The 22,836-nt window shown below is 42.9% G+C and overlaps 2 protein-coding genes across 6 annotated transcripts in view; one reads left to right on the top strand and one right to left on the bottom strand.

Annotated features, from left to right (window-relative positions):
* Positions 1-10,731, bottom strand: part of LOC139577458 (tripartite motif-containing protein 16-like) — a 14,195-nt gene extending 3,464 nt beyond the window's left edge. Inside the window, exons 1-6 of one of the 5 annotated variants that reach the window (XM_071404471.1) lie at positions 9,808-10,730; positions 9,090-9,185; positions 4,066-4,299; positions 3,291-3,450; positions 3,106-3,165; positions 2,804-2,874 (exon numbers count right to left, since the gene is read on the bottom strand). In XM_071404471.1, the coding sequence (XP_071260572.1) occupies positions 2,804-2,874; positions 3,106-3,165; positions 3,291-3,450; positions 4,066-4,299; positions 9,090-9,185; positions 9,808-10,404 (1,218 nt within the window). In that variant the 5' untranslated portion in view covers positions 10,405-10,730. Of the gene's footprint in view, positions 1-1,165; positions 2,875-3,105; positions 3,166-3,290; positions 3,451-4,065; positions 4,300-9,089; positions 9,186-9,807 lie in introns of those variants that run through there. The other 4 variants (XM_071404467.1, XM_071404470.1, XM_071404469.1 and 1 more) reach the window with 4 other exon arrangements.
* An 8,428-nt stretch (positions 10,732-19,159) lies between these two features.
* Positions 19,160-22,836, top strand: part of LOC139577959 (tripartite motif-containing protein 16-like) — a gene marked incomplete at its 5' end in the record, with an annotated part of 43,514 nt that continues 39,837 nt past the window's right edge. The window contains 4 exons of the mRNA XM_071405080.1: positions 19,160-19,396; positions 19,935-20,094; positions 20,220-20,279; positions 20,516-20,902. Coding sequence (XP_071261181.1) covers positions 19,160-19,396; positions 19,935-20,094; positions 20,220-20,279; positions 20,516-20,902 — 844 coding nt within the window. The remainder of the gene's footprint in view (positions 19,397-19,934; positions 20,095-20,219; positions 20,280-20,515; positions 20,903-22,836) is intronic.

The following is a 22,836-nucleotide window of genomic DNA, read 5'->3' on the forward strand; positions in this document are numbered from 1 at the left end:
ATACAATGTTACATACCCTACATTACCCATCTCATATGTATATACTGTACTCTATATCATCTACTGCATCTTGCCATCTTTATGTAATACATGTACCACTAGCCACTTTAAACTATGCCACTTTATGTTTACATACCCTACAGTACTCATCTCATATGTATATACCGTACTCTATACCATCTACTGCATCTGCCATGCCGTTCTGTACCACCACTCATTCATATATCTTTATGTACATATTCTTTATCCCTTTACACTTGTGTGTGTGTGTAAGGTAGTAGTTGTGGAATTGTTAGGTTAGATTACTGTTGGTTATTACTGCATTGTCGGAACTAGAAGCACAAGCATTTCGCTACACTCGCATTAACATCTGCTAACCATGTGTATGTGACTAATAAAATTTGATTTGATTTGATTTAGTATCTATGTGGACCCTACTACAGTTTAACCAGCTCAGCTATAGACTACACCAGCATGACTAGTATCTATGTGGACCCTACTACAGTTTAACCAGCTCAGCTATAGACTACACCAGCATGACTAGTATCTATGTGGACCCTACTACAGTTTAACCAGCTCAGCTATAGACTACACCAGCATGACTAGTATCTATGTGGACCCTACTACAGTTTAACCAGCTCAGCTATAGACTACACCAGCATGACTAGTATCTATGTGGACCCTACTACAGTTTAACCAGCTCAGCTATAGACTACACCAGCATGACTAGTATCTATGTGGACCCTACTACAGTTTAACCAGCTCAGCTATAGACTACACCAGCATGACTAGTATCTATGTGGACCCTACTACAGTTTAACCAGCTCAGCTATAGACTACACCAGCATGACTAGTATCTATGTGGACCCTACTACAGTTTAACCAGCTCAGCTATAGACTACACCAGCATGACTAGTATCTATGTGGACCCTACTACAGTTTAACCAGCTCAGCTATAGACTACACCGTCATGACTAGTATCTATGTGGACCCTACTACAGTTTAACCAGCTCAGCTATAGACTACACCAGCATGACTAGTATCTATGTGGACCCTACTACAGTTTAACCAGCTCAGCTATAGACTACACCAGCAGGATTAGTATCTATGTGGACCCTACTACAGTTTAACTAGCTCAGCTATAGACTACACCAGCATGACTAGTATCTATGTGGACTCTACTACAGTTTAACCTGCTCAGCTATAGACTACACCAGCATGACTAGTATCTATGTGGACCCTACTACAGTTTAACCAGCTCAGCTATAGACTACACCAGCATGACTAGTATCTATGTGGACCCTACTACAGTTTAACCAGCTCAGCTATAGACTACACCAGCATGACTAGTATCTCTGTGGACCCTACTACAGTTTAACCAGCTCAGCTATAGACTACACCAGCATGACTAGTATCTATGTGGACCCTACTACAGTTTAACCAGCTCAGCTATAGACTACACCAGCATGACTAGTATCTATGTGGACCCTACTACAGTTTAACCAGCTCAGCTATAGACTACACCAGCATGACTAGTATCTATGTGGACCCTACTACAGTTTAACCAGCTCAGCTATAGACTACACCGTCATGACTAGTATCTATGTGGACCCTACTACAGTTTAACCAGCTCAGCTATAGACTACACCAGCATGACTAGTATCTATGTGGACCCTACTACAGTTTAACCAGCTCAGCTATAGACTACACCAGCAGGATTAGTATCTATGTGGACCCTACTACAGTTTAACTAGCTCAGCTATAGACTACACCAGCATGACTAGTATCTATGTGGACTCTACTACAGTTTAACCTGCTCAGCTATAGACTACACCAGCATGACTAGTATCTATGTGGACCCTACTACAGTTTAACCAGCTCAGCTATAGACTACACCAGCATGACTAGTATCTATGTGGACCCTACTACAGTTTAACCAGCTCAGCTATAGACTACACCAGCATGACTAGTATCTCTGTGGACCCTACTACAGTTTAACCAGCTCAGCTATAGACTACACCAGCATGACTAGTATCTATGTGGACCCTACTACAGTTTAACCAGCTCAGCTATAGACTACACCAGCATGACTAGTATCTATGTGGACCCTACTACAGTTTAACCAGCTCAGCTATAGACTACACCAGCATGACTAGTATCTATGTGGACCCTACTACAGTTTAACCAGTTCAGCTATAGACTACACCAGCATGACTAGTATCTATGTGGACCCTACTACAGTTTAACCAGCTCAGCTATAGACTACACCAGCATGACTAGTATCTATGTGGACCCTACTACAGTTTAACCAGCTCAGCTATAGACTACACCAGCATGACTAGTATCTATGTGGACCCTACTACAATTTAACCAGCTCAGCAGTACCTCCTACATAGAGCCTAATCCCAGGATAGAGGGGCTGAGTGAATGTGGTCTGGACTCTGTGGAGGAGGGTCATTGTGTCAGAGACACTGTAGAAGGACAGAGTACCTGCCTTGTGATCCAGGTACACTCCTACTCTGGAGGACTGAGGGCCTGATACTTTAGTCTCAACATTATTGTGTCTGAAATAATAACCATCACTATAGCACTGTAAACTCCAGGACTTGTTATTGTATCCAAATCCACCATCTCTCCCTGTTCTGCTGATGTCTTTATATGAGACTGCTGTAATAACATCACCAGTCCACTCCACCTCCCAGTAACAGCGTCCAGACAGACCCTCTCTACACAGAACCTGACACCAGTTGGTGAATCTGTCTGGATGGTCAGGATATGGTTGGACTTGGCCTGTAAAGGTCACCTTTCTGTTCCCTTCAGACAGAGAGAGGTGTGTGTTTGCTGTGTTTGGGTCCAGTGTGAGCTGACAGGAATCTGGGAGAAGAGCAGAGACCAATGAGGGGAGTCAGAACAATAAGTTAAGTCAGATACTGTATCTACCCTGTCTTTGATTAGAGCACAGCAGAGATCAAATCAGAGAAATATGAGGAGTCAGATAGATACCCAGTCTTTGATTAGATCTACTATTGCTATATATTTCTAGAGGGATTGTTAGGAGTGTCAGTAAAAAGAGACTGTTAGTTACTTCACAATAAAGAGACTCACATTGTAACAACTGTTCTCTAGTCTTGGGCTCTGGAGGCAGTACAACATCCACTAGATTCACTACAGACACACAAACACATTGACAGAGAGAGGGAATGTTATCATCAGACCATATTCCACATGTATATGACTAGTAGGGAACTTTCAATGGTCTAAAGTTGATGTTCTTATTGTTTTCAACACACCTGTAGTGGAGATCTTGGTCCATTCTCCTTTAAGGAAGTCTTCTAGTTTCTCTCTCAGTTCAGACACAGTCTTACTCACATCTCCAAAGTACTGAAGAGGACGGACAACGATGCTGGGTAAGTCTGAAGATACACTGATACTGGAGAGAGACTGATAACTCTGGAGAGAGAGAGAGAGAGAGAGAGAGAGAGAGAGACAGAGAGAGAGAGGGACAGAGGGAGAGCGAGGGACAGAGGGAGAGCGAGGGACAGAGGGAGAGACAGAGAGAGAGAGGGACAGAGGGAGAGAGAGAGGGACATAGCAAGAGCGAGAGAGGGACAGAGAGAGAGAGAGAGGGAGAGAGAGAGAGGGACAGAGAGAGAGAGGGACAGAGAGAGAGGGACAGAGAGAGAGAGGGACAGAGAGAGAGAGGGGGACAGAGAGAGAGAGGGGGACAGAGAGAGAGAGGGGGACATAGATGGACAAAGACGGACAGAGGCAGGGGAAAGAGAGAGACAGAGATAAAGAGACAGAGGGACAGAGACAGAGGGACAGGGACAGAAAGGGACGGACAGAGGGAGAGAGAGAGAGAGAGGGACGAACAGAGAGAGAGAGGGACAGACAGAGAGATAGGGACGAACAGAGAGAGAGGGACAGACAGAGAGAGAGGGACGGACAGAGAGAGGGAGAGAGAGAGACAGGGACAGAGAGACAGACAGGACAACATAATGATTGAGATAAATAGTTTCACATGAAGTTAATTTCATATCACATGTAACAAGACAGTTCAGTTACCTGGAGGAAATGGATGTGATCCTCTGTGTGTGAGAGCTGCTCCAGCTCAGTGCTTCTCTTCCTCAGCTCAGCTATCTCCTGCTTCAGTTGCTCCAGGAGTCCTTCAGCTTGACTCACTTGAGCCTTCTCTTGGGCTCTGATCAGCTCCTTCACCTCAGAGCTCCTTCTCTCAATGGAACGGATCAGCTCAGTAAAGATCTGATCACTGTCCTCCACTGCTGAATGTGCAGAGCGCTGTAAAGAGAGAGACAGGGAGAGACAGAGAGAGACAGAGAGAGAGAGAGAGACAGAGAGAAAGACAGAGAGAGAGACAGAGAGAGAGAGAGAGAGAGAGAGAGAGCGAGAGAATAGGTACAGTAGCCTCTCTGCACCTCATTGAGTCAGAACGCTGCCACCCTGCTCTCCAGGTCCACCAGGCCTTGTCCCCCCTCCTGGACAGACAGGTACAGAACACCTCTTGGTCCTGCTCTACTCTCCTCCCTCCTGGACAGGCAGGTACAGAACACCTCTTGGTCCTGCTCTGCTCTACTCTCCTCCTGGACAGACAGGTACAGAACACCTCTTGGTCCTGCTCTACTCTCCTCCCTCCTGGACAGACAGGTACAGAACACCTCTTGGTCCTGCTCTACTCTCCTCCCTCCTGGACAGGCAGGTACAGAACAACTCTTGGTCCTGCTCTACTCTCCTCCCTCCTGGACAGGCAGGTACAGAACACCTCTTGGTCCTGCTCTACTCTCCCCCCTCCTGGACAGACAGGTACAGAACACCTCTTGGTCCTGCTCTACTCTCCTCCCTCCTGGTACCCCCTCCAGTAGCCTGCCCCGTAGCAGAGCTAGACCCAGCCTCTGCCCCCTGAGTCCTAGTAGGCTGGACAATAGAACGAGTCCAAACGGCCAAAGAACGTTGTCTGAGCTGGAACACTAGCGAGGCCATAGCAAATGAATTGAAACGAACCTTCACAGAGCCTCTTCTGACTGGAATGATCCTTAGAATTACATTTCCCCTAAATGGCACCAAAAAATGTCTCCCTTTTTATTTGACCACTAAAACCTGTTCTTAGGACCAAACTGGAAAATAACAACTGGTGTAGAAAGTAAACATCCTCGATGGTGCCAAGTGTGTTTATGTCTGCATTACCAGGAAGTAGGAAATAACTGCAACTTCTGACTATTTCTGGTCTACGATCGATGACATCAGAGGACGCTGCCCAACCTTTTCAGACACATGGACCATCTTAAACAGTATCATCCACAATGGGGCAAAACTAAACACAACTAATGAGCTAAATTACATTTTCAAAAACTGAACAATAATTAGGAATAAAATCTGATTAAAAAAAGTAAGATCCCAAACAAATATTACATCCTATATTACAGAACTGCTTCTCTCTTTTGATGCTTATTTTGTGGTGGACGCATCAAAGTGAACCTCCTATTTGCTACTAAATTCTGGAGATACGTCGCATTTGATGGAGTCTTGTGCCTTTGCCAGAAAGGGTCAAACTCCTCCAAAAGCTCCATACATTCCAGAAAGTTCCCTCTATTTGTGCTTCCACTAGATTCATCATTGTCACGGAAACAGAGTCCCTGTCTTCCTAACATTGATGTGACCACAACAATTCACCTCAGATACTCCCTTCTCTCTGCAATATCACTAGCATGGGCAGATGTTAAAATTTGACCAATGTTCCCATGATTGCTAGTTGCCTGGTAGCTTTGCCATGCCACAACACTGTCTCTGTGTGTTTGTGTCATCTCATGTTTGACAAAGATAAACAAAGCTTTTTTCCAATTTTTGCAGCCATTACTGACAAAATAATCAAATGTAATGTTTTTGCCATCAACACTGTCACCTTTTCTACACATGACCTACTGATAACTGTTTTACAACGGCTACTGAATGAAAACAACTGAGTATGAAAAGATATGTGTCTGATGTTACGTCATCTGTCTCATTTATAGCCTGGTACAGATAGTAAAACTACATTAAATACAACGTTAACTAGATATCATCTGTCTCATTTATAGCCTGGTACAGATAGTAAAACTACATTAAATACAACGTTAACTAGATATCATCTGTCTCATTTATAGCCTGGTACAGATAGTAAAACTACATTAAATACAACGTTAACTAGATATCATCTGTCTCATTTCTAGCCTGGTACAGATTGTAAAACTACATTAAATACAACGTTAACTAGATATCATTTGTGTCATTTATAGCCTGGTACAGATAGTAAAACTACATTAAATACAACGTTATCTAGATATCATTTGTGTCATTTATAGCCTGGTACAGATAGTAAAACTACATTAAATACAACGTTAACTAGATATCATTTGTGTCATTTATAGCCTGGCACAGATAGTAAAACTACATTAAATACAACGTTATCTAGATATCATCTGTGTCATTTATAGCCTGGTACAGATAGTAAAACTACATTAAATACAACGTTAACTAGATATCATCTCCACATAACTTATGTGGAATTTAAAAGACACCGTTAACGTTACCGTTAGCTAGCTCACAACGTCTGTTACACTGTAACTTACCGGCAGCCTCACATAAAAACGTATTGGTTAACAAAGCTTTGATTCTGACCAAAGTCTATAGTAGTGAAAAGTCTCTCTCTCTATTGTAACTTACCACAAATTGCCATCATAGCCTATCTACATGAATGTGTCCTGTCAGAGTCTTTTCCTCTCCGTTAACCGTTAGCTAGCAGTCTCGAGCCACAGCTGACGTTGACCACAATGAGCTACAAGTAGGACTGACGTCACTACCGGTGCAGCAGCCTCTGCAGCAGCAGCCTCCCCCGGGTCCTAGTGCCCGCCCGGTAACACGGTTAAGATGCGATGGAACGGTTGACGGGAAAACAACAAATCACAGAGAAAATATATTGACTGATATATTGAATTGTTTAGGGTAGCTTTAGCTTTGGCTTTAATAAATTCTGAAAATACTTGAAAATAAAAATAAAAAAGAATAGTAGCCCTCCTCAGGAACCACAAAACCGTCACAGACCAACTTCTTCTTCTATGATATAATGGCGGTCCGCAAACCAACGTTAAAGGTGCATGGCGCCACCTACTGTGCTGGTGTGTGTCCAATCACGGTTTACAACATTTCTAAATCCTCCTACCTAACTCAGAACTTCAGAGAAAATAAAAAAGAGTCATACTAACTTCTAATAGACCCTCCCCCGTCCCCCAAATCCCTTCCAAACCCCCCCCCCAACCTCAATGACCGAACACTTCAATCTTTCCCTCTCTTCAACATCCTTACAACAATATAACAACACATGCTCCACCGTTTCATTGACCATACCCTCCAGACACAAACCATTCACATGCTGCCAACCAGATGTAAGGACCAGTTCAATGTACAATGTCCTAAACACAATCGAGTAAACACCACCTCTTCCTTCCTAATCTGACCTTTGATCCTTGGTCCACCGACCTTTAGAGGACATATAAATGCTGTCCCTTGTGCTCAGAGTCCCATCTCTTCTGCCACACATCTATCAAAATGTCTCTGATCTTACATTTGGCTTCACCTCTACCCAGTGGAACATTAATATCAATTATATCTTGTTTTAAAGCTCTTTTAGATAACTGGTCTACAATTTAATTTCCTTCCACACCTGAATGTGCTGGGACCCAACAGAATCTCACTACTACAACCATTCTCTCAATTCTCCTTAATAACATTGATACCTACAACTGTCCAACCAAAACCACTGCCTTGTCTACTAGTATATCCCCAACAGTCATCTAGAACAGTAGCAGTGGGATGCTCAACCTCACAGCCCTTCAACCCAATAAGCTAATGACAATTTATTACGCCGTATATCCAAAGGCATCTCACCTGCCTCCACTAGTTAGACACATACAGATGTTGATTTAAATGCACCAATACATATCCTTAAAGCTATATACTGGATTCTGTCCAGCTTCTGAAGACAAGTCTTTGCTGCTGTTCCATAAACTATACACCTGTAATCAATTGTCGTCCTGATCAGAGCTCTATAAATATCCAACTGGACTATAATATAAATCTAATTTACTTTGTGATACAAAATGGGAAAATGGGAAATTATGATAATACTAAATAACACCCTTCCAACTAACCCTACACTCATTAAAAACCCACTACCCCATTCCACTACTTTGACCCTATCTGCTCCTGCACCATGTCAACTAACCCTACACTCATTAAAAACCCACTACCCCATTCCACTACTTTTACCCTATCTGCTCCTGCACCATGCCAACTAACCCTACACTCATTAAAAACCCACTACCCCATTCCACTACTTTGACCCTATCTGCTCCTGCACCATGCTAACGACCTGGGAGGACGGGACACCACCACTCAACACACCCTGTAACTCTTCTGAAGTCAAATCTCGTATGACCAAATACTTCTCTGGTTCTGAACTCTTCACCACACCTTCTACCTCACTTAACTCTCCCTCATTCATTTCCATTTCACCTCCAGAACTCAGTCTGGCGCACGACTCACTCTGTTTGCACTTGAATTATAACATTTGAAATGTCTCTTCTTTTGAAAATAAATGTTGTAATGTTTACTGTTCATTCATGATTGTTTATTATCTACTTCACTTGCTTTGGCATAGTAAAGATATGTTTCCCAAGCCAATAAAGATCTTTGAATTGAATAGAGAGAGAGAGAGCTCCATGTTAATGTATAGGGGACATGAGTCAGTCATGGTTACTCATGGTTATGTGATGAGGTAGCCCCGCCTGCTACTTCTAAATCAGTGTCGGTCCAAAAGGGAATGTCCTCTTGGTGTAACGGTCAAGATGTTGGTTTCTCCCACGGTAGACCTGGGTTCATATCCCGTTGGTTACATTAAACAGTCTATTCTCTGAAAGGGGTCCAGACAGCCTGTTCCCAACAGTGGGGTCAGTGGGATTGGATAGGGGCCCCTCTCCCTCTCTCTGATTGGAGAAGAGAAGTGAAATGGTGTGTCTCCTCTGGTCAACAATACTCACCTTGAAAGACTCCACAGCCTGTTGGAGCTCCTTCAGCCTCTTCTCTCTCTCCTGGAATCTCTCCTGGACCTTCTGCTGACTCATCCCCAGCTGCCTCTGTGGAGAATCACTCTTCAATGAGCTATCAAGCTTTATTAGTCCAGTAGATCAATAGTATAGTCATGTGATATAGGACCCATTCTACACCTGCATTGCTTGCTGTTTGGGGGTTTAGGCTGGGTTTCTGTACAGCACTTCGAGATATTAGCTGACGTACGAAGGGCTATATAAAATAAATAAAATAAACTTGATTTGATTTGATTCAGAATGATAATAGTGTTTGACTTTAGAAAATGGTGATACATTTGGAGAATCTGGGTTAACATATCTATATACTCAAGGTTTGTGTTCATATTTGTTCTGCTGTGGATCGAATTCATTTGAATGATCTCATATTCAAACAGATTTAGTTCCTACTGTATCTTTAATTCTTTGTTTATCAGACAGTCACCAACAGGTTTTTAATAGTCAAGTCAGTTAAGAGAAAATTCTTATTTACAATGACTGCCTAGGAACAACAGGTTAACTGCCTTGTTCAGGGGCAGAGCGACAGATTTTTACCTTGTCAGCTCGGGATTCAATCTAGCAACCTTTCGGTTACTTGCCTAATGCTAGGCTACCTGCCACCTCTACACTCTAATCACTAGGCTACCTGCCGCCCCTGTTGTTCTGGTCTTACCTGTTTCTCAGTCCTCGCTGCTGCAGCTGACACTGTATCATGGCCTTTATGTTCATCCATTGTACACAGCATACAGATACACTGCTGATCGGTACGACAGTAAACCTCCAGCAGTTTGTCATGATGAGAGCAGATCTTCTCCTGTAGTTGTGCGGTGGCTTTGACCAGCTTGTGCTTCTTGAAACCAGGAAAGTCATAGTGAGGTTGGAGGTGAGTCTCACAGTAAGAGGCCAGACATGCCAGACAGGACATGAGGGCTTTCTGCTTTCTGGTCCCAGTGCAGAAATCACACGCCACATCTCCAGGTCCAGCATAGCACAGAGCAGGAGGGGGAGCAGCCTGGAGTCCTGTCTTCCTCAGTTTCTCCACCACCTCAGCCAACATGTTATTTTTCCTCAGAGTTGGCCTTGGAGTGAAGGTCTCTCTGCACTGAGGACAGCTATAGACCCCTTTCAGAACATCCTGATCCCAGCAGCCCTCAATACAGCTCCTACAGTAACTGTGTCCACAGGGGATAGTGACCGGCTCCTTCAGTAGATCCAGACAGACAGAACAACAGAACTGGTCCTGGTCCAGCAGAACTCCCTGCTGAGCCATTTGGACGGTTGTTCACTCTCACACAGACAGACGACACAGAGACTCTGATCAGTTTTGTTTCCTCAGAAGAGAGTTTGTTGGAAGGGGAGGGACATCCTGGTTCTGCCAGAGGGGTGGGGTTAGAAGGAGGGAGGGGTTAGAGGAATGGAGGAAGAGAGAGAGGAACTGCATGCAACAGCAAGAGGGAGACAAATAGTTTTGTTCCAAGGTTAGAGCCCTTAACATGGAACAAATGACATAATGAATCTTAAAATGTGAGTTGTTAGAATATCTGAAGGGTAACAGTTTCTATGAAGTAAGTATCATTATTTTAATGACCTTTATAATGCCTTATATTACACCTATGTGTTGTAATTAATCAATAAGGCCTGAGGAGGTGTGGTATATGGTTAATATACAGTACCACGGATAAGGACTGAGGAGGTGTGGTATATGGTTAATATACGGCACCATGGATAAGGACTGAAGAGGTGTGGTATATGGTTAATATACAGTACCACGGATAAGGCCTGAGGAGGTGTGGTATATGGTTAATATACAGCACCACGGATAAGGACTGAGGAGGTGTGGTATATGGTTAATATACAGCACCACGGATAAGGACTGAGGAGGTGTGGTATATGGTTAATATACAGCACCACGGATAAGGACTGAGGAGGTGTGGTATATGGTTAATATACAGTACCACGGATAAGGACTGAGGAGGTGTGGTTTATGGTTAATATACAGCACCACGGATAAGGACTGAGGAGGTGTGGTATATGGTTAATATACAGCACCACGGATAAGGACTGAGGAGATGTGGTATATAGTTAATATACAGCACCACAGATAAGGACTGAGGAGGTGTGGTATATGGTTAATATACAGCACCACGGATAAGGACTGTGGAGGTGTGTTATATGGTTAATATACAGTACCACGGATAAGGACTGAGGAGGTGTGTTATATGGTTAATATACAGCACCACTGATAAAGACTGAGGAGGTGTGGTGTATGGTTAATATACAGAACCACGGATAAGGACTGAGGAGGTGTGGTATATGGTTAATATACAGCACCACGGATAAGGACTGAGGAGTTGTGGTATGTGGTTAATATACAGCACCACGGATAAGGACTGAGGAGGTGTTGTATATGGTTAATATACAGTACCACGGATAAGGACTGAGGAGGTGTGGTATATGGTTAATATACAGTACCACGGATAAGGACTGAGGAGGTGTGGTATATGGTTAATATACAGTACCATGGATAAGGACTGAGGAGGTTTGGTATATGGTTAATATACAGCACCACGGATAAGGACTGAGGAGGTGTGGTATATGGTTAATATACAGCACCACGGATAAGGACTGAGGAGGTGTGGTATATGGTTAATATACAGTACCACGGATAAGGACTGAGGAGGTGTGGTATATGGTTAATATACAGCACCACAGATAAGGACTGAGGAGGTGTGGTATATGGTTAATATACAGTACCACGGATAAGGACTGAGGAGGTGTGGTATATGGTTAATATACAGCACCACAGATAAGGACTGAGGAGGTGTGGTATATGGTTAATATACAGCACCACGGATAAGAACTGAGGAGGTGTGGTATATGGTTAATATACAGTACCACAGATAAGGACTGAGGAGGTGTGGTATATGGTTAATATACAGTACCACGGATAAGGACTGAGGAGGTGTGGTATATGGTTAAGTGTCCACGGACTGTTAAAGAGATACTAAACATGCCTTTTGAGACCTCCAACTCTCCCAGAAGGGAGACAAAGAGAGAGACAGAGAAAGTGTCGTGGTCATTTCCTGTATTACTAAACATTGAGAGAGCAAACCACACACAAGTCAGAGTTATATTATAAAGTCCATCTTTAATTATCTTCTCACGAGTCACCAACCCTGATCCGGTAGCACCCCCCCCCCCCCCCCCCCCACTGATTAGCATAGCATAGCGTCACAAGTAACTTGTAAAATCTAAATATCATTAAATCACAAGTCCAAGACACCAGATGAAAGACACAGGTCTTGTGAATAAAGCCACCATTTCAGATTTTTAAAATGTTTTACAGGGAAGACACAATATGTAAATCTATTAGCTAACCACGTTAGCAAAGGAGAGGATTTTTTCACTCCCAACAGTTTTTCCCTGCGTCAGTAGCTATCACTAATTCGACTAAATAAAAATATATATCTGAGAGCCCTTTTTGACTCTCAGATCAATTCAGTGCCTATAAATGAATTCTCTGAGAGTGCTTACAAAACAGTTCTTAGTATCATTTATAGCCAAGACACACCCATCTCAACTCACATGACGAATATCAGATCTTAGGAACATTACAAAGGAAGACTTTACTTGAGAGAGGAGTATCCCATAGCCAGACAGCATTAGCTATAATTTATCATTCAGTTTGCTCTCTTAGACAAGGTTCTAATCTCGTTCTTGGTACCACTTAGGACCAAAACATTACCTCATCCAATGGCATATATCAATTGTCAATTCTAGATACTCCCATCTCAAATACACCCCCTCCTGGACAAGCTCACCGAGACAGTGAGCCTCTTAGGTCATATACTAGATCAAGATAAGGGCAACCTCAGAGGGGCCATACAATAGTTACAGACACATTCCCATAAGAAGACAAGCCTCCATTCTGTCCTCCTCCCCTTCTGATATTCTTCATAGCATCACATGGTTTAACAGATATATTGACATATGAAGACAAGCCAGACCTCTCCCCTCTCTGGGCCCCTAGTGACTAAGCCCTGGGAGAAGAGAGAGGAAAATGGAACTGCCAACAGTATTATCCAAAAGAAAACATCCTAATCACAAATATCTCACATAAGCATTATGTAAATAAAACATCTTATTTATCAATGTCACCTAACTAATTCTGATTCAGCCATGACAAGAGTGAGAGAGTTACAGAGAGAGACAGAGAGAGAGAGACGAGAGAGACAGAGAGAGACAGAGAGAGACAGAGAGAGACAAACAGAGACAGAGAGAGAGAGAGAGAGAGTAAATATATCTATCATCATTACAGTATCTTCTGAGGATGCATGTTATGAGGCAAGCAGTTTTTTTAAGCAATAAAGCCTGGGGAGGTGTGATATATGGCCAATAAGGCCTGGGGAGGTGTGATATATGGCCAATAAGACCTGAGGAGATGTGATATATGGCCAATAAGGCCTGAGGAGGTGTGATATATGGCCAATAAGGCCTGAGGAGGTGTGATATATGGCCAATTAGACCTGAGGAGGTGTGATATATGGCCAATAAGGCCTGAGGAGGTGTGATATATGGCAATAAGGCCTGAGGAGGTGTGATATATGGCCAATAAGACCTGAGGAGGTGTGATATATGGCCAATAAGGCCTGAGGAGGTGTGATATATGGCCAATAAGGCCTGAGGAGGTGTGATATATGGCCAATAAGACCTGAGGAGGTGTGATATATGGCCAATAAGGCCTGAGGAGGTGTGATATATGGCCAATAAGGCCTGAGGAGGTGTGATATATGGCAAATAAGACCTGAGGAGGTGTGATATATGGCCAATAAGACCTGAGGAGGTGTGATATATGGCCAATAAGACCTGAGGAGGTGTGATATATGGCCAATAAGGCCTGAGGAGGTGTGATATATGGCCAATAAACCACGGCTAAGACTGTTCTTATACACGACGCAAAGCGGAGAGTCTGGATACAGCCCTTAGCCGTGGTATATTGGATCCAGCACCCAAACTACCTGGTTTATATAATGGGTCTAGTCTGGGATTGTGTGTTTACGATGCTTATTGGTCATATTGGTAAACAATGAACCATCGTTACGTGTCTCGGTCTCTAGACACTTCCTGTTGTTGATGAGTGATGAGGAAGGTCGGGAAAACCATCCCCAACAACAGTCACTGTTTCCAGAGCGTCTGTTGTATTTCTGGCTCCCATCCACCAGGGGGTGGTAGTAGGCTACTAGAAGCTCGTTACCGTATTACACATTGAAATGGTAGTAAACAAGTAAACAGCATTCCAGGATTAGGGTCAGTTACATTTCAATGAATTCAATTTAGAAAGTAAACCAAAATTCCAAATCCTATTTTCTTCATTGCTTTTCAATTAAAGCATTTAAGTTTACTTTCAGAATTGACTGAATTGAAATGGAATTGCCCAAACCCTGCAGTGTGTACACTGAGGACAGATCCACAGTACAGCCTGATGACTCATGTGATGACATGGTCTTACCATGAAGAAGACGCCGGACACAGAGACCATGAGTCTGCTGAGTTTGTCAGTGAAGGGCTGGAAGGGCTCCGGCTTGCCAGAGATAGGGTTTAATCTCTCTATTCTGGAGAACTTAGCTTCCAACTGGGGCCGCAGATTCTCCTGGGACAAACACACATACACTCCAGAATATCTCTGATATTTCTGACTGGTCCAATCATAGATACCCCCTGACCCAGTCAATACTGGGACCGTATCATAACTACAGTAGTACGTGCTCATGACAAATCATATGGATCAACCAGACATTGCTGACTGAGTAATGTCTGAATAGTAGTGTTGATGCAGTACCAGTCAACAGATTGGACACACCCTAGTCATTCCAGGAGTTTACTTTATAAGGACTATTTTCTACATTATAGAATAATAGTGAAGACATCAAAACTATGAAATAACACATATGGAATTATGTAGTAACCAAAAAAGTGTTAAAAAAAATAAATATAAAAATATAAAATAAAAAGCCTAATAATTTAAAAAAATATGAAAAAATATATATATATAAAATATATGTAGCAACCATTCAATGCCTCCTCAAATCTAATTAAATATTTACTTACAAGCCCTTAACCAGCAATTCAGTTTTAAGAAAATAGAGTTAAGAAAATATTTACTAAATAAAGTAATGTAAAAAAAAAAAGGTAACACAATAAAATAACAGATATGGTAGGAGTCAATGTGCAGGGGTTTAGGTTAGTTAGGTTAGTTTGTACATGTAGGTAGGGGCGAAGTGACTTTGCAAAGATAATAAACAGAGAGTAGCAGCAGTGTACAAAACAAAGGGGGGGAGGGGGTCATTGTAAATAGTCCAGGTGGCCATTTGATTAATTGTTCAGCAGCTTGGACCTAGACTTGGTCCTCCGGTGCCGCTTGTACTGGGCCGTACGCACTACCCTCTGTAGTGCCTTATGGTCAGATGCTGAGCAGTTGCCATGACAGGCGGTGATGCAACCGGTCAGGATGCTCTCGATGGTGCAGCTGTAGAACTTTCTGAGGATCTGATCAGTCTCCTGAGGGGGAAAAGGCGTTGTGGAACCCTCTTCACGACTTTCTTGGTGTGTTTGGACCATGTTAGTGGTGTGGACACCAAGGAACTTGGAACTCTCGACCCGCTCCACTTCAGCCCCGTCGATGTTAATGTGGGCCTGTCCGTTCCTCCTTTACCTGTAGTCCACGATCAGCTCCTTTGTCTTGCTCACCTTGAGGGAGAGGTTGTTGTCCTGGCACCACACGGCCAGGTCTCTGACCTTCCTATAGGCTGTCTCATCGTTGTCAGTGATCAGACCTACCACCGTTCTGTCATCAGCAAACTTAATGATGGTGTTGGAGTTGTGCCTGGCCATGCAGTCGTGGGTGAACAGGGAGTACAGGAGGGGACTGAGCACGCACCCCTGAGGGGTCCCCGTGTTGAGGATCAGCGTGGCAGATGTGTTGTTGCCTACCCTTACCACCTGGGGGCGGTGTGGTATACATTTTAACCAGAAAGGAAGAGAGAGTTTCTTTCAAACAACTATTTAATTATAAGATTTACAACAATGGAGCAGTTAACCGAATCCTTTTCTAGAAACTACTTCCTGTCCTCTATATGACAGTTAGTGTGTAGAAACAGAGTATAGACACTACTTCCTCTCCTCTATATGACAGTTAGTGTGTAGAAACAGAGTATAGAAACTACTTCCTCTCCTCTATATGACAGTTAGTGTGTAGAAACAGAGTCTAGAAACTACTTCCTCTCCTCTATATGACAGTTAGTGTGTAGAAACAGAGTCTAGAAACTACTTCCTCTCCTCTATATGACAGTTAGTGTGTAGAAACAGAGTATAGAAACTACTTCCTCTCCTCTATATGACAGTTAGTGTGTAGAAACAGAGTCTAGAAACTACTTCCTCTCCTCTATATGACAGTTAGTGTGTAGAAACAGAGTCTAGAAACTACTTCCTCTCCTCTATATGACAGTTAGTGTGTAGAAACAGAGTACAGAAACTACTTCCTCTCCTCTATATGACAGTTAGTGTGTATAAACAGAGTCTAGAAACTACTTCCTCTCCTCTATATGACAGTTAGTGTGTAGAAACAGAGTCTAGAAACTACTTCCTCTCCTTTATATGACAGTTAGTGTGTAGAAACAGAGTCTAGAAACTACTTCCTCTCCTCTATATGACAGTTAGCAGATGTGTAGATACAGGGGCAGAACAGAGTATAGAAAAGCTTGTCTGTTCAGATTGCTGACGTTGACAAAGGCTCACACTCTTCTCTGTTACTTCCTGCCCGTTTCTATAGAGATGACTTCCTTCAGATAGTACTGAAACGGGATGTGTCACACCCTGCGGTCGTAACCCAAATGGCTCTTAGCTATACGGCCTTGTGACTAAGTCAAAGACAAGCCTGAATCAGCAAAGAAATACGAGCACATAACAAGAGACAATTCTCTAAGGTTATAGCCGATGTCAATGGTGACATCTAGTCTTACTGGGGTCTTTACATACTGGACAAAAACATGAACGCAACGTTACATATAAATGCAACAATTTCAAAGATTTTACTGAGTTACAGTTCATATAAGGAAATCAGTCAATTGAAATTGTCCCGAATACTACCGAAGGTGACTCCCCTTCCCGTTCGGGTGGCGCTCGGCGGTCGTCGTCGCCGGTCTACTAGCTGCCACCGATCCCTTTTTCCTTTTCGTTTATGTCTGTCTAATTGTTTTCACCTGTTTCTTGTTGGGGTTTTGGGAGGTGTACTATTTAGGTTCGTTTCGCCCGCTAGTGTTTGTGCGGGCTTATTTTGTGTTCATGTTACGTCGGGAGTGGATTATTTGATTGTGGGTTTTTCGCTGTCCAGTTCATTTAACCTCTAATTCCTCCCAAACCCGGATCCGGGAGCACCCCCCACAGTAAAAAAGCTGACTAGCATAGCCTAGCATAGCGTCACAAGTAAATACTAGCATCTAAATATCATTAAATCACAAGTCCAAGACACCAGATGAAAGATACACATCTTGTGAATCCAGCCATCATTTCTGATTTTTAAAATGTTTTACAGGGAAGACACAATATGTAAATCTATTAGCTAACCACGTTAGCAAAAGACACAATTTTTTTACTCCACCAGTTTTTTACTCCATCAGTAGCTATCACAAATTCGACCAAATAAAGATATAAATATCCACTAACCAAGAAAAAACTTCATCAGATGACAGTCTGATAACATATTTATTGTATAGCATATGTTTTGTTAGAAAAATGTGCATATTTCAGGTATAAATCATAGTTTACCATTGCAGCCACTATCACAAAACTCACCAAAGCGACTAGAATAACTACAGAGAGCAACGTGTATTACCTAATTACTCATCATAAAACATTTCTTAAAAATACACAGCATACAGCAATTGAAAGACACAGATCTTGTGAATCCAGACAATATTTCAGATTTTCGAAGTGTTTTACAGCGAAAACACAATATAACGTTATATTAGCTTACCACAATAGCTAACACACAACAGCATTGATTCAAGCAAAAACATAGCGATTATTATAAGTCACCAAAAGATATTAATTTTTTCACTAACCTTCTCAGAATTCTTCAGATGACAGTCCTATAACATCATATTACACAATGCATATAGAGTTTGTTCGAAAATGTGCATATTTAGCGGCACAAATCGTGGTTATACAATGAGAATAGTGGCCAAAACTTAGAGCAATCTGTCCGGCGCCATCTTGGAGAAGCACCTATTCTAATCGAAAACTATTCATAAACTTGACTAAAAAATACAAGTTGGACAGCTAATGAAAGATAAATTAGTTCTTAATGCAATCGCTGTGTTAGATTTTAAAAATTAACGTTACTAGACATACAGTGTGCGTTACAGCCAGACCAGTGCCTGCAAAAATGGCGACCAAATACTTTTACATTTTTCCACATAAATACGGAATAACATCATAAATAGCTCTTACTTTTGGACGAGCTTCCATCAGAATCTTGGGCAAGATGTCCTTTGTCCAAAAGAATCGTTGCACGGTCCTAAAACGTCTTGGGCTTTTATAAGCTCTGAGAGCTACGTAGACACTCCATTCCACTTCTCATTGGTTACTGACATCCAGGGGAAGGCGGGTGCAGTTCATGTCGACCCATAGGATACATACAGAGTTTTAAATTGATCTGAGAACAGAGCCTCGTTTTCAGACCTTCGCAGTTCCTGTCATGAATTTCGCTGCAGAAAGAGTTCTGGTTCACCCACAGACATAATTCAAACGGTTTTAGAAACTATAGATTGTTTTCTATCCAATAGTAAAAATAATATGCATATTGTACGAGCAAGAATTGAGTACGAGGCAGTTTAATTTGGAGACGATATTTTCCAAAGTGGAAACAGCACCCCCTAGATAAACAAAAGGTTAACAAACTTACCAAGTGACGTGTGATGAAATCTATTGTAGAATAAATGGAACCTGGATCCATTTCATTCTATTAACAGCGCTCTGCACAGGCAGCAGTGGAGGACAGTGATCAGATCTTTACTGAGCTGATCCGCTCCATTGAGAGAAGGAGCTCTGAGGTGAAGGAGCTGATCAGAGCCCAAGAGAAGGCTCAAGTGAGTCAAGCTGAAGGACTCCTGGAGCAACTGAAGCAGGAGATAGCTGAGCTGAGGAAGAGAAGCACTGAGCTGGAGCAGCTCTCACACACAGAGGATCACATCCATTTCCTCCAGGTAACTAAACTGTCTTGTTACATGTGATATGAAATTAACTTCATGTGAAACTATTCATCTACATCATTATGTTGTCCTGTCTGTCTCTCTGTCCCTCTCTCTCTCTCTCTCTCTCTCTCTGTCCGCCCCCCTCTCTCTCTCTCTCTCTCTGTCTCTCTCTGTCTGTCCCTCTCTCTGTCTGTCCCTCTCTCTGTCTGTCCCTCTCTCTCTCCGTCCCTCTCTCTCTCCGTCCCTCTCTCTCTCTCTCTCCGTCCCTCTCTCTCTCTCTGTCTGTCCCTCTCTCTCTCTCTGTCTGTCCCTCTCTCTCTCCGTCTCTCTCTCTCTCTCTCTCTCTCTCTCTCTCTCTCTCTCTCTCTCTCTCTCTCTCTCTCTCTCTCTCTCTCTCTCTCTCTCTCTCTCTCTCTCTCTCTCTCTCTCTCTCTCTCTCTCTCTCTCTCTCGCTCTCTCTCTCTCGCTCTCTCTCGCTCGCTCTCTCTCGCTCTCTCTCTCTCGCTCTCTCTCTCGCTCTCTCTCTCGCTCTCTCTCTCTCTCTCTCCAGAGTTATCAGTCTCTCTCCAGTATCAGTGTATCTTCAGACTTACCCAGTATCGTTGTCCGTCCTCTTCAGTACTTTGGAGATGTGAGTAAGACTGTGTCTGAACTGAGAGAGAAACTAGAAGACTTCCTTAAAGGAGAATGGACCAAGATCTCCACTACAGGTGTGTTGAAAACAATAAGAACATCAACTTTAGACCATTGAAAGTTCCCTACTAGTCATATACATGTGGAATATGGTCTGATGATAACATTCCCTCTCTCTGTCAATGTGTTTGTGTGTCTGTAGTGAATATAGTGGATGTTGTACTGCCTCCAGAGCCCAAGACCAGAGAACAGTTTTTACAACGTGAGTCTCTTTATTGTGAAGTAACTAACAGTCTCTTTTTACTGACACTCCTAACAATCCCTCTAGAAATATATAGCAATAGTAGATCTAATCAAAGACTGGGTATCTATCTGACTCCTCATATTTCTCTGATTTGATCTCTGCTGTGCTCTAATCAAAGACAGGGTAGATACAGTATCTGACTTAACTTATTGTTCTGACTCCCCTCATTGGTCTCTGCTCTGCTCTTCTCCCAGATTCCTGTCAGCTCACACTGGACCCAAACACAGCAAGCACAGACCTCTCTCTGTCTAAAGGGAACAAAAAGGTGACCTATGCAGACCAATTACAACAATATCCTGATCATCCAGACAGATTCACCAACCACTGGCAGGTTCTGTGTAGAGAGGGTCTGTCTGGATGCTGTTACTGGGAGGTGGAGTGGACTGGGAAGTGGGTTTATACAGCAGTCTCATATAAAGACATCAGCAGAACAGAGAGAGATGGTGAATTTGGACTCAATAACAAGTCCTGGTGTTTAGAGTGCTATAGTGGTGGTTATTTGTTCAGACAAAATAATTATGAGACTAAAGTATCAGGCCCTAAGTCCTCCAGAGTAGGAGTGTACCTGGATCACAAGGCAGGTACTCTGTCCTTCTACAGTGTCTCTGACACAATGACCCTCCTCCGCAGAGTCCAGACCACATTCACTCAGCCCCTCTATCCTGGGTTTCATCTCAATGGGACTGCTGAGCTGGTTAAACTGTAGTAGAGTCCACATAGATACTAGCCATGCTGGTGTAGTCTATAGCTGAGCTGGTTAAACTGTAGTAGGGTCCACATAGATACTAGTCATGCTGGTGTAGTCTATAGCTGAGCTGGTTAAACTGTAGTAGGGTCCACATAGATACTAGTCATGCTGGTGTAGTCTATAGCTGAGCTGGTTAAACTGTAGTAGGGTCCACATAGATACTAGTCATGCTGGTGTAGTCTATAGCTGAGCTGGTTAAACTGTAGTAGGGTCCACATAGATACTAGTCATGCTGGTGTAGTCTATAGCTGAGCTGGTTAAACTGTAGTAGGGTCCACATAGATACTAGTCATGCTGGTGTAGTCTATAGCTGAGCTGGTTAAACTGTAGTAGGGTCCACATAGATACTAGTCATGTTGGTGTAGTCTATAGCTGAGCTGGTTAAACTGTAGTAGGGTCCACATAGATACTAGTCATGCTGGTGTAGTCTATAGCTGAGCTGGTTAAACTGTAGTAGGGTCCACATAGATACTAGTCATGCTGGTGTAGTCTATAGCTGAGCTGGTTAAACTGTAGTAGGGTCCACATAGATACTAGTCATGCTGGTGTAGTCTATAGCTGAGCTGGTTAAACTGTAGTAGGGTCCACATAGATACTAGTCATGTTGGTGTAGTCTATAGCTGAGCTGGTTAAACTGTAGTAGGGTCCACATAGATACTAGTCATGCTGGTGTAGTCTATAGCTGAGCTGGTTAAACTGTAGTAGGGTCCACATAGATACTAGTCATGCTGGTGTAGTCTATAGCTGAGCTGGTTAAACTGTAGTAGGGTCCACATAGATACTAGTCATGCTGGTGTAGTCTATAGCTGAGCTGGTTAAACTGTAGTAGGGTCCACATAGATACTAGTCATGCTGGTGTAGTCTATAGCTGAGCTGGTTAAACTGTAGTAGGGTCCACATAGATACTAGTCATGCTGGTGTAGTCTATAGCTGTGCTGGTTAAACTGTAGTAGGGTCCACATAGATACTAGTCATGCTGGTGTAGTCTATAGCTGAGCTGGTTAAACTGTAGTAGGGTCCACATAGATACTAGTCATGCTGGTGTAGTCTATAGCTGAGCTGGTTAAACTGTAGTAGGGTCCACATAGATACTAGTCATGCTGGTGTAGTCTATAGCTGTGCTGGTTAAACTGTAGTAGGGTCCACATAGATACTAGTCATGCTGGTGTAGTCTATAGCTGAGCTGGTTAAACTGTAGTAGGGTCCACATAGATACTAGCCATGCTGGTGTAGTCTATAGCTGAGCTGGTTAAACTGTAGTAGGGTCCACATAGATACTAGTCATGCTGGTGTAGTCTATAGCTGAGCTGGTTAAACTGTAGTAGGGTCCACATAGATACTAGTCATGCTGGTGTAGTCTATAGCTGAGCTGGTTAAACTGTAGTAGGGTCCACATAGATACTAGTCATGCTGGTGTAGTCTATAGCTGAGCTGGTTAAACTGTAGTAGGGTCCACATAGATACTAGTCATGCTGGTGTAGTCTATAGCTGAGCTGGTTAAACTGTAGTAGGGTCCACATAGATACTAGTCATGCTGGTGTAGTCTATAGCTGAGCTGGTTAAACTGTAGTAGGGTCCACATAGATACTAGTCATGCTGGTATAGTCATTAAGCTGAGCTGGTTAAACTGTAGTAGGGTCCACATAGATACTAGTCAAGCTGGTGTAGTCTATAGCTGAGCTGGTTAAACTGTAGTAGGGTCCTAATAGATACTAGTCATGCTGTTGTAGTCTATATCTGAGCTGGTTAAACTGTAGTAGGGTCCAC

This window comes from Salvelinus alpinus, chromosome 6 (assembly GCF_045679555.1).
Source record: "Salvelinus alpinus chromosome 6, SLU_Salpinus.1, whole genome shotgun sequence".
NCBI lineage: Eukaryota > Metazoa > Chordata > Actinopteri > Salmoniformes > Salmonidae > Salvelinus > Salvelinus alpinus.